General features: G+C 42.6%; 1 protein-coding gene across 6 annotated transcripts in view; it reads left to right on the top strand.

Annotated features, from left to right (window-relative positions):
- RNF130 (ring finger protein 130) overlaps positions 1–12,689 on the top strand; it is a 113,971-nt gene that overhangs the window by 55,550 nt on the left and 45,732 nt on the right. For all 6 annotated transcript variants that reach the window (XR_009551500.1, XM_060197338.1, XM_060197340.1 and 3 more), the window contains exons 3-4: positions 2,715–2,965; positions 11,494–11,565. Coding sequence is in view for 5 of the 6 variants with exons in the window: in XM_060197338.1 (XP_060053321.1) it covers positions 2,715–2,965; positions 11,494–11,565 (323 nt within the window). In the remaining variant the exon portion in view is untranslated. The remainder of the gene's footprint in view (positions 1–2,714; positions 2,966–11,493; positions 11,566–12,689) is intronic.

Below are 12,689 nucleotides of genomic sequence, written 5' to 3'. Positions count from 1 at the left end.
AGGAGCCAGGGCAGAGACTAATATGTATGTTTTTATTATTTAAAAATAGCAGTGGTTAATATTGTATGTCAAAAGTGGGTGTTTTTGTTAATTTGCAGGGTTTTAATATTTTATTTTACTTATTTATTGGATGGAGGCAGAAATTGATAGGGATGGGGAAATAAAGAGGGAAAGAGGAGGAGAGACATCTGCAGCCCTGCTTTACACTGTGGAGCTTCCCCTGCAGGTGAGCACCAGGGACTTGAACCTGGGTCCTTGTGCATATCAAGTGTGCCACCACATGACCCCAAAAAGTGTTAAAAGATTTAACCACCCACGCAAGATCCTGGTTCAAGCCCCTCACCTGCATGGGGCGGGGGCTTTGCTTCACAAGTGGTGAAGCAGATCTGCAGATGTCTATCTTTCTGTCTCCCTCTCTATCTTTCCCTCCCCTCTCAATTTCCTCTGTCTTATCCAATTAAAAAAAAAAAAACTGGTGAGGAGCAGTGGATTCGTAGTGTAGGCACCAAGCCTCAGCAATAACCTTGGAAGCCAAAAAAAAAAAAAAAAAAAAAATTTAATCATAGCATGTGCTCAGTACATATTATTGAATGGATGAAATAACTGGTTGAAGTAATTCAGCACTTCTTCTCCCAAACAGCTTTCCCATTGAAGTTAGATGTCACCCACTTGAATGAATGAAATTGCATGCTCCTGGTTCCCTTAGTAACCTTGCCTACATCTTCTGTAGCTTGAGTCGTCAAGGGGGAACCTCAGGTCTAATTTCTAAAACTGTACCTGGTGTGATTATAAAGCAGCGAGACTGTGTGTCACTGTGGGATCCGTCTCAGTCACTGTCCAGCCATACCTCGTGTCTGACCCCACAGACCATTGCCTGGTGATCAGCATTTTAAAAGCACAACCCCAAAGTCTTGGAGTGGAAATTCTAAATAGTTTAGCCTGGTTTTCTCCAGCTCACTACTCAGAACTCTATTTCACAAAGATAATTAGATGTATGCTTTGTTGCTTGTTTCATTTTGCAGTTTTTGTTTTTGGGTTTTTAATTAGTGTTCTAAAAAAGTAGCTGGCACAAAATTTAAAGTAATGCAAAGGCCTGTGAGCTCTTGGGCTAAATGTTTTCTAAGATTTTTATTATCAATGTCTCTTCAATTGCAGTCTTTTGACTTCACATGATATAATGATGGTCCTTTTGGCTCTGGTAAATGTAAACCAGGGTGGGGGCCAGGTGGTGGTGCACCTGGTTGAGCACACATATTATGCTCAAAGACCCAAGTTCAAGCCACTGGTCTCCACCTACTGAGGGGATGCTTCACTAGCAGTGAAGCAGGTCTGCAGGTCCTGTCTCCCTGTCTGTCTTCTCCTCCCCTTTCATTTTCTCTTGGTTCTAGCAAATAAAATAAAAAAATGGAAAGGAAAACTGAAAAAACGGAAAAAGGGGCCACCAGGAGTGGTGGACTCGTAGTGTTGACACTAAGCCCCAGTGGTTGATAAAGCTGGGAGCAACAACAAAAGAACATTCTCATAGTTAAGTAATCTGTGGATTTGGTACAACCTCGGGACAGCCGTTAAAAGTTAAGGGGGGGTGGGGAGAGCAGGTGGTAGTGCACCTGGTTAAGCACACATAGTGTAAAGCACAGTGACCTGTGCAAGGATCCCGGTTCAAGCCCCCAGCTCCCCACCTGTAGGGGGGTGGCTTCATAAGCGATGAAGCAGGTCTGCAGGTGTCTATCTTTCTCTCTTCATCTCTATCTTTCCCTCCTCTCTCCATTTCTCTTTGTCCTATGCAACAACAACAACAACAACAACAACAAAATGGAAAATTTGGCCCCTAGGAGCAGTGGATTCGTAGTGCAGGCACCGAGGCCCAGAGATAATCCTTGAGGGCAAAAAAAAAGTTAAAGGTATTCCAGTGCTAGCTAATGAAGAGTGTTGATGCTCTGCTTTGTAGAAAGTGTTGGATTTCCAGAATACTTCTGGGATCAAATAGAAGGGAACCTTCCTCCCATCAGATGTTCACCAAAGTTAGTTCTGAATAAAACATACCACCATTTGGCATTTGCTGCTGTTGTTGAATTTGTATTCTGTCTCACTAATGATCTAAAACTGCATATCTGTACTTTTTCCTTCTATGCCTTGTACCAGTTCCACACGCAATAGATCCTTGATAAATGTTTCTAAGAATGACTGGTACAAAAAGTACCGACTAATAATATATGTGTGTGTGTGTGTGTGTGTGTGTGTGTGTGTGTGTGTGTGTGTGTGTGTGTGTGTGTATGGAATTCCTCCTTTGTCTTAGGAAATTGGAACTTTCTAACGAGCATTTTAAGATGGGAAAGATTTTATAACAAAAATCTGCCATGAGCTTTATCATGTTTCTACTGCTCTGTGATATATTTTGTATTGCTTATGTCTGGCTGACCTAGTAATCTTCTTTTTAAAACGGAGTGGTAAGACAAGCTAATATGGTCCTTAACTCTGCCATTGTATTATGCTTGAACCTTGTTTAAGTCTTAAACACCACACAGCCAACTTCATGTGCCCATTTGGTGTCTGTTTACCCAACTGCAGCTTCATTTCACTTGAGTAGCCAAACTTACAAGCCCTTGCCAGGAACAAAAAGAAAAAAAGCTGCAGGAGTTCTAAGTAGCATTTTTATATATCTGATGTTCCTGTAAATATCACTCGAGTTGCTATCTTTCTATCTCACTTTGCAGGCACTGGAGATATTATTGCTGTCATGATTACTGAACTGAGGGGTAAGGACATCCTGAGTTACCTGGAGAGAAACATCTCTGTACAGATGACAATAGCTGTTGGAATGCGGATGCCACCCAAGAACTTTAGCCGGGGCTCCCTTGTCTTCGTGTCAATATCCTTCATTGTTTTGATGATTATTTCTTCAGCATGGCTCATATTCTACTTCATTCAGAAGATCAGGTACACAAATGCTCGTGACAGGAACCAGGTGAGCTGCCAGGGCCCTATGTACTTGTCACCAGCCATGACTCTTAGACTTCCTATGGGTAGACAAAAGACTGACATTTTTTTCATGGGAAGAAAGGGGGAAAAAAAGGCAGTAGGGCTGGGGAGACAGCATAATAGTTAAAAGACTTTCTCGTGTGAGGGTTGGGCTGTAGCTCAGTGGGTTAAGCGCATGTGGCACAAAGTGCAAGCACCGATGTGAGGATCCCGGTTCGAGCCCCCGGCTCCCCACCTGCAGGGGAATCACTTTACAGGCGTGAAGCAGGTCTGCAGGTATCTATCTTTCTCTTCCCCTCTCTGTCTTCCCCTTCTCTCTCTATTTCTCTCTGTCCTATCCAACAATGACGACATCAATAACAACTATAGTAATAACCACAACAATGGTAAAACAACTAGGGTAACAAAAGGGAAAAAATGGCCTCCAGGAGCAGTGGATTCATGGTGCAGGCACCTAGCCCCAGCAATAACCCTGGAGGCAAAAAAAAAAAAGTCTTTCATGCTTGAAGCATGAAAGGCCCCAAGATCAATTCCTACCACCACCATAAACTAGAGCTGAGCAATGCTCTGAAGAATAAATAAATAAATATTACTATAACTCTCAGTCATTTTAATATGGTTAAAACATCTACACAGGTGTTTTAAGTGGCTCAGTCAGGAAATTAGTAAATCTGTAGTGATCACCTGGCGTATTCTAGGGTAATTGGTTAACTTACTACCAAATCTAATCTAAGTAATTGGTTTTTTAATGGCTTCTAGATTGTGTTTTCTAAAATACTTATTTATTTCCTTTATTTGAAAGGACAGAGAGAAATTGAGAAGGGAAGTGGAGATAGAGGGAGAGAGAAAAAGAGATGCCAGTTTCAGCATTCATGAAAATTCAGGTGGGGGCCAGAAGCTTGAACACAGATCCTTGTGCATGGTACCATGTGCGCTCTACCAGGTACACCACTGCCTGGCCCCCACTAATTGTAATAGTTGAAGAACTAGCTCACAGATGTATTTTGATTTGGTAACATTGATTGTCAGTAGTAAGGGAAACTGGGAGACTGGAGGGACATACTTTTGCCTACCTATTCTTTTGTGCCATGTGAATTTTGCCAGTGATGACTTTGAACTAGTTCTTAGTAGTGTATTCAGGAAGAGTTAGTTAACTAAAAGTTTCCTTTCCTATCTGGGTGCAAGGTGGAGAAGGACCTGCAAGCACTCTTGATAAGAAAACCCTACTGTGGGGGGCCAGGTGGTAGTGCAGTGGGTTAAGCACACGTGGCACAAGGACCAGCACAAGGATCCCGATTTGAGCCCCCGGCTCCCCACCTATGGGGGGGGGGTTGTTTCACAAGCGGTGAAGCAGGTCTTTCTCTCCCCCCTCTGTCTTCCCCTCTCTCTGTCCTATCCAACAACAACAACAACAACAACAATAATAATAATAACAATGATAAACAACGAGGGCAACAAAAGGGAAAAAATAGCCGCCAGGAACAGTGGATTCGTAGTGCAGGCACCGAGTCCCAGCAATAACCCTGGAGGCAAAAAAAAAAAAAATCCTGTTGTAGCACTGGGTTGAGTGTAGCACATCCCAAGGACTTTTGTGGAAGGGGGAAAATAAAGTGGATGGGGGCCAGGTGGTAGCGTACATGTTACAGTGCTTAAGGACCCGGGTTTGAGTCCCTGGCCCCCACCTGCAAGGGGAAAGCATTGCAAGTGGTGAAGCAGGGCTGCAGGTGTCTCTGTCTCTCTTCCTATCACCCCTTCCCTCTCAGTTTCTGGCTGTCTCTATCAAATAAATAAAGATTTAAAAATTAAACCTTTAAAAAAAAAAGAAAAAGAAAATAAAGCAAATGTTTGCCCCAGGAGACTGCAGATTAGCCGGTAGTTCTTTAATTAGTACCTAGTGTGGCTCAGGTGTAATGGAGCAGTCCAGCCCTCACCATCTGGTACAGGCCCTAACCAGAGCTCACTTCCTAGCATTTGGTTTGTGGCTCACTGTGCTCTGGCTTACAGAGATTTCTCCTCTAGACACTGCTGTAGCTGAAAGTGCTGTTCTGACCTCCCACCCCCACCCCTTCCGTTTTTCCTAAGGTTGAGAAACACTTGATGAAATTTTTATGTGACTTAAAAAGCTTAGCTTATTAAAGTTTAATAAGAAAGTGGCAGCAGCTCAACTGGTTGAAACCCTTGGCTATTTTAAAAGCAAAATCAGAACTATTAGCAAAGGAAAAACAGAGTTTAAGGAAAGACATTTTCTCCCACAAACCGTCATCATGAAGGGTTCTTTCTGCCTTATATGCTACCAAAGGCAGCAGTCATAAATAATGTCCTAAGCATAGTATAATGCACATAATTCAGACCATTTTATATGGGGAATTAAAAAAAAAGCTGCTAGTACCTGGTCTACTTTTCCTGAAAAGCTGTTAGCCTGCATCGAAATACAGTGTTTAAGTGCCACTAGTTCAGATGTTGACTGATAGTAAACTTCATTGTTATCTTACTAATAAGTCAATGATTGACTTACTAGTAAGATATCTTACTAATAAGTCAATGATTGATAGTTACTTCACAGAAGTGACTATTTGGTATATTTATATATTTTTTACTTTCTTTACTGGGGAATTAATGAAACAGTAAATACAATAGTTTGTACATGCATAATATTTCCCAGTTTTCCACATAACAATATAACCCCCACTAGGTCCTCCTCTGCCATCATATTCCAGGACCTGAGGCCCCCCACCCCCACCCCAGAGTCTTTTACTATGGTGACGTATACCAGCTGCAGTCCAAGTTCTGCTTAGTGTTTTCCCTTCTGATTTTGTTTCTTCATCTTCTGTCTAGAAGTGAGATAATCTCATATTCATCCTTCTGATTCTGACTTATCTCACTTAGCATGATTCCTTCAAGCTCCATCCAAGATGGAGTGAAGAAGGTGAAGTCACCATTTTTAATAGTTGAGTAGTATTCCATTGTGTATCTAGACCACAACTTGCTCAGCCACTCATCTGTTGTTGGACACCTGGGTTGCTTCCAGGTTTGGGCTATTACAAATTGTGCTGCTATGAACATAGGTATACATAAGTCTTTTTGGATGGTTAGGTTCCTTAGGATATATTCCCAGGAGTGGAATTGCAGGATCATAGGGTAGGTCTACTTCTATTTGGTGTATTGATACTATTCCCTGTGAAAGGTAAAACTCTTTTGCAGTTACATGATTAATATTGCACCTTAGTCCCTAAGTCATTTGATTTCCAAAATAATAAAATGTTAATTCACTAAAAACTCAAAGACCTAGTTGATTCTTGGGCTCAGAACGCCTTCTTGAGAACATTCCCTATGAAGATGATTACAGTTTATAAAGCCTTTAAAAATCTGCTAGATTCCTTGCTAAAGTGTGCATGTGAAATGTTCTTAGGTTTTGTAAATTCCTCAGGGTCATTGAAATGAAGCATGCCTCTGTTATCTTGGGACATAGTTAGCTGGAGAATTCACTTGCACAACATTGTGGAAAACTGAGTGTTCTTCAAAGGAAAGCAAGTGTGTTGTGTGTGTAGTTCATTTTTGGGAAGTAGTGGGTTCAAAAGGTTTTTGCTTCCTAATTTTGCAGAAAAGAGGATTGTGTATACTGTTGTGATTTCTCACCTAGTAAGATCATGTAGTCAGAAGAGACAGACTTCTCTTGTCATTGTGAGATGGTAGATTGAATTTTGGTTTTGCTGTTTGTATTAGAGATTAACAATTTCAAAAGAACTTGGAAAGGAAAATGTACAATTGTGCTGAAATTTATTATTTTACCAGTGTTTTAACCTGCTGCAAAGACTTTCCTCTTTCTCATTTCCTGCCAGTATAGTCAATTTACATAAATATCAGTCTACTCAGAGGCTGTAGCCCCTCTACGTATTTTACACAAGGAGCTTAAGATTTTGTTTTTCTAGTACAAAATGAATTCTTATGATCAAAGTGTCTCTAAGACATTCATTTCATGCTCTTGGTTTAGCATAGGGCCCAACATGTCACACTGACTCAGTAAATGTTTAAATGAGTTGAAAGGATGAGCAGACAGGTGCAACCAAAATATGATGTATTCTGAGATTTATCCTACTCATACTTTAGGTGAATCAGCAGAGGAGGTAGTGACATTTGAGCTGATTTTTAAAAGATGAGTAAAACTCATCAGAAGAAAAGTCAGGCAAAGGGATCATTTTCCACAGAGCCTTGTGGAGATGAGAGAGAGAGGAAGGGTGAGGGAGGAGGAGGGGGAGGGAGAGGGAGATGGAGAGAGATGGAAAGATATGAATTCTTGGGACACTGGGAGGAATAGCAGAGGAGACCTGAGATTAGGAGTTTATACCAGGGGTGTAGATTGGCAGGAAAGATGAAGGGTTTGGATCTCATACTGAAGAACTTAGACTTCTCTAAGCAATAAGGAGCTATCCAAGGGTTTGGTGTTTTGTTTTGGATTTTTGGTAGTGAAGCTAAATGAGATGGTCTGATGAGAGAAACTTACGGGGATGGAGAGATTTAAAAAATTATTAAAGGTAGAGGAAGATAAGATTAATAGAGCAAGGCTGTGTAGATGGAAGGAATCAGGCACAGGCAGATAGATATGCCTTAGAAAAACATTGGAAATCTTTTTTTTTTTTTGAGACAAAAAGAGAAAAGTGTGGGAGTGATGATGAGAGTGAATGAAAGCATGCGGACTACAAGGCTATTCCAATCAGGGACTAATCAGATTCACAGCATCTGGACTTTAGCAATGTTTAAGAAAGAAGAAAACCCTGTTACAGGCTGATGTAGACCTAATGCTGTCTGTGCAAGTGAGTCCTTATGACTGAAGGAGAATTGGAGGGGGGGCTGGGTGGTGGCACACCTGGTTAAGCACACATAGTGGTAACCTCAAGGACCTGTGCAAGGATCTAGGTGCAAGCCTCTGACCCCCCCACCTGCAGCGGAGCAGGTCTGCAGATGTCTCTCTTTCTCTCCCCCTCTCTATCCTCCCCATCTCTCTCAATTTCTCTCTGTCCTATTCAGTAAAATGGGGGGAGGCTGCCAAGAGCAATGGATTCCTAGTGCTGACATTGAGCCCCAGCGATAACCCTGGAGGCAGAGAGAGAATTCTGACTGAAGTGTCAGTGGGATGTGGCTTCTCTTCAATAGTCTGTGCACCACCTGGCTTTGAACAAATTATTCCCACTAAACAAAGCAGTATTTCCTACCAATTTAAAACTTTTGAATACTTTGCATCCAAAAGAATATTGTTTGAACTGGTGTTATTGGTGGCTTTAATCAGGCAAAGTAAGAAAATTGAGCCCCTGACTATCATTATCCCTTCATATTTTGTAACACAGGAAGTCTTTGGAGCATTGATTGTTGAAAAAATCTAGACAAGTCAGGAGTCCTCTGTTTTCAGTCCCAACACTTCCACAAATTCTAGAGAGATCACTTCAGCTTTCTCTAGGTTTGGGTCTTCTCCTTTGTTAAAGGATGCATCCCTATGGTTTGGGGGCCTCAGCCCTCCAGTCTGATTCTGGAGGTGAGACAAGGACGTACTTCATCAACTTTAAGTCAGGGCAGGTTACTTGATGTCTGTGGATCTCAACCTCCTCTTCATAAACTAGGAGGGATGCAGTTCCACTGTCTGCATAATGATTGTGAGGAGTCTGTGTGAAGGGCTTAGTGTGAATATGGAAAAGTGGGTAAAGCACTGGACTCTCAAGCTTGTGGTCCTGAGTTTGATCTCTGGCATTGCATGTGTCAGGTGATTCTGTCTCTTTCTCACTCTCACTTTCTCTCAAATTAAGAGTGGTAGCTAGCACACAGTGTGCACGCGGCATGATTTTAGTGGCTATAAAATTCCTCATTTCAATTATTATTGGGCACCAGGTTAAATTGAATATGTTTGTCCCTTGGACCATGCCTTGAAAAACAGTGACTTGAGTAAAAGCTTTCTTCACAAAAATGAATTGGTGCTTCAGCTTTGAAGTTTGAAAATCAGCTGTGACTTCCATCGCAACTCTCCTGGCCCCGCCTGCCCCGTGGTCAGCAGTCAGTCAGTCATCAGGTTCTGTCAGTTTCATCTCCTGCACTTTGCCCACTCCTCTGTGACCATCACAGGTTGCCTGGTCCATAGGTCAGGCCCTTGTCTCCCTGAAGTACAAGGTGCCACCTGGCCTTGCTTTCCCCAGCTTGACTTTCTCGTACATCTAACCTGGCCAAATAAATATCCCTCAGAGCTCAAATCTCATTCATGGACTCTTCTTCACATTCAGATTCTTCACTAGAATTCTGACCTGAGCAAGTTCAAAGAGTGGAATATATTTTCATCTCCCTAAATAAATCTCTCATTTTTTTAAAGATTTTATTTATTAATTAATGAGAAAGATAGGAAGAGAGAAAGAACTAGACATCACTGCTGCCAGGGATTGAACTTGGGACCTCATGCTTGAGAGTCCAATGCTTTATCCACTATGCTACCTCCTGGACCACATAAATTTCTTTTTAAAAATAAGCAGAGAGGGAGTCAGGCAGTAGTGCAGCCGATTAAGAACACATGGCACAAGGATCCTGGTTCAAGCCCTTGGATCCCCACCTGCAGGAGGTCACTTCACAAGCGGTAAAGCAGGTCTGCAGGTGTCTGTCTTTCTCTCCTCCTCTCTGTCTTCCCGTCCTCTCTCCATTTCTCTCTGTCCTATCCAGCAACAACAACAGCTATGACAAAAATAACAACTACAACAAACACAACAACAAGGGCAACAAAATGGGAAAAATAGCCTCCAGGAGCAGTGGATTCATAGTGTAGGCACCGATCCCCAGCAACAACCCTGGAGGCAAAAAAAAAAAAAGCAAAGAGCTACTAGGAGAGCCAAAGGAAACACACACATGCACACAGCAGCTTCAGTGGTGTCTTGCAGTAGGGGACCCACCCCCTTAAAAAGTCAGTAGGCAGGACTCCCCACTGCAGATCTACACAGTAGCTCCCAGGGAGGGAGAAGGTTAGATTCAGGTGGTTCTAAGAATCAGATACCAAGAAATCAGATGTAGGCTTTACCCTGCAGGGAAATCTCTGCAAATAGTTCTGAGAACAACTGATGTAGCAGAGACAGCACCACAGTCTCTATCATCTGTGAACTAATGGTGGGGGAGACCTTGAAGATCCACTAAGGGGCATCTGCGAGCGAGCACAGGAGTGATGGCAGCCTCCACTCCAAGGCGCTCAGAGCACTCGGCACATGCACACTCGGCCTGGTGGCCCCATCTTACCCAGATAAGTATGTAGACATTCCAATGCAAACCAATACCAGGAAAACCCTGCAACATTAATTATATTTTAAATAAAAGCTTTTTTGGTTGTCTCCAGGGCATCACCGCCCCAGGCTGTCTATTCAGATAGAAAGAGCAAGACAAAAAAAGCAGAGTAGGAAGGAAAGAAACCACAGCACCAAAGCTTCCTTCAGTGTTGCGGGGCCCAGGCTCAACCTGGGTCACACACACAGCAAAGCAGCCTTTGAAATTTTAAGAAAAATATCAGCTATTTGCCTACATAGTGAAGACATTTCCTGTTGACAATACTTCCCTTAGTGCGCTTCCGATGACACTGCTCCACTTCTGTCTGAAAAGTCTCTCCTTTAGCACTGGTATCCTAGGCCACATATTTTCAGAGTACAGTATCATTCGTCTCCCTAGTATGTGTTACCCCCACCCACCTCCACTCCCAGAGGACCAGTAACCCTCCACCAAAGTCTTCTGGATCCCTGCCATCCCAACAACTGCCTGTCAGACTGTTGAATGAATACAGCCTTAGCGATTGTATGACTAGCTCCTGCCTAGGCAAGCGATAGCACCTTGCTAAGGCCAGGGAACTCAGAACCACACCCCTTGTCCCACACCTGGTCTTGGGAAGGTGATTTTGACGAGCACCAGAGGGGTCTTCTGCTGAGACAGAGTGTAGACATCTGATAGTACCCCTAAGAGCAAAACCAAGATGTTATTAGAACAGTAGTAAACATTCTGACAGCTCCAAGAAATCAGTCTGGATAATGCTGTACCTTAGATGTCTGTTAAATACAAGACACAACACTGATTAAGATACCTGACTTTTTTACTATGTGCCTTTTAATTATTCAACCAGAATGCTGAATCTATAGGGAAACTGCCCATTTTTCTAATTTGTCAATAGTTTGTTTTTTTTTTCCTCCCCAGAATCCTTTTTTTAAGTATTTTATTTATTTTATTTTTGAGAGAGATGCAGAGAGAGAAAGACACAGAGAGGAACGCCAGAGCACTGCACAGCTCTGGCTTATTGTGGTGCAGGGGATTGAACCTGGGATTTGGAGCCTCAGGCATGAGAGTCTCTTTGCATAACCACTATGCTATCTACCCCCACCCCAGAATCCTCTTATATGATGTGACATGGAGAGTGATTAGGATAACAGAGGCTTGGTACATTTACTTATTTTAAAACGATGATTGCCACCCAGAGATGTTGCACTTAATGTCAGTTTTTCTCTGTGATTTTCATAGCGTCGCCTTGGAGATGCAGCCAAGAAAGCCATCAGCAAATTGACAACCAGAACCGTGAAAAAGGGTGATAAGGTACAGTAATGGGAAAAATCTCAAATGCTGTGAAGATAATTTTGTCTTGTTTCTTAGCTGGTGGGAAAGAATATACTCTAATCACTTATATTACTAAATAATAGCTTTGCTATTATTTTTCTCCACATCTGCTTCCTAGAACTGTATTTCAGACTCTTTAACATCTTATTTTTACTTTAATACCTGTTGTTTGAACCCCCTCCTGACCTTAGTAAACCCCCCCCCTTTTGTTTCTTCAGTGGAGGTCATTTCTTAGGGCCGTGTTTAGGAGAGAGAGAGGAAATGCTAGGAGGGAGAGGAGAAGGGTTGTGGATTGTACTGCACAAGAGAAATGATAAGAGCGCACTCCCTTTTTACCTCTGCCGGTTCACATGGTCTTGCTCAGGACATGCATGCCACATCAGCCTCTCTTCCTAAAGTGTCCTCCCAGTCTGTGGGCATATCCACAGCCGTTCAATTGCCAGAACCAAGTCTGCTTCAGACATTCTCACATGTATGACATTCTCACAGGAGTGAAGTAGTATCTCATTGTTGTCTTTATTTGCATTTCTCTGACAAAGACTTGGAGCAGTTTTCATGTGTTTCATATGTGGCTTCCCATTTCATTAGAAACAGTCAATCACCACAATAGTCTCCCACCCCAGTCATCACTTCTGGTTCCAGTGCTGTCTCAAAGCCCCAAGCAATGTCATTGCTCTGGTTTTTGTTTGTTTGTTTGTTTTTGTTTTTATTAGTAGTACTGTTGGAGAAGTTGGATTTGTTCTTGTTGCTTTCTGACTTCTCCCTGGGTTTGTTATTTTTCACCCTCTTTCATCTTATTCCTGTTCCATAAACTCAGAAATTTAGCCCAGGGCAGTCCGAGTTTTTCTCAGGTTCCCAGGTACAGAGCTCCTCAGAAAAGCCCTGGTACTTCCCTAGATTGTCCCTTAGCCTCACCTTAGTCCAGCACCTTCTCCATGATGTGTGCCGTCAGATCCTCTGGAGCAAACCCACTTGGCTTACTCTCACATCCTGTGCTCTGTTCCACCTGAAGGACTCAAGCCAGTGAATTCCTTACAGTTGCCCTGGAGCTGGGCAGTTTGGGTCAGAGCTGAGGGGTGAACTGCCCCAGGCTAATACATGCA

Source organism: Erinaceus europaeus, chromosome 9 (genome assembly GCF_950295315.1).
Source record: "Erinaceus europaeus chromosome 9, mEriEur2.1, whole genome shotgun sequence".
NCBI classification, from domain to species: Eukaryota; Metazoa; Chordata; class Mammalia; order Eulipotyphla; family Erinaceidae; genus Erinaceus; species Erinaceus europaeus.
This window is presented reverse-complemented; position numbering and strand designations above follow the sequence as displayed.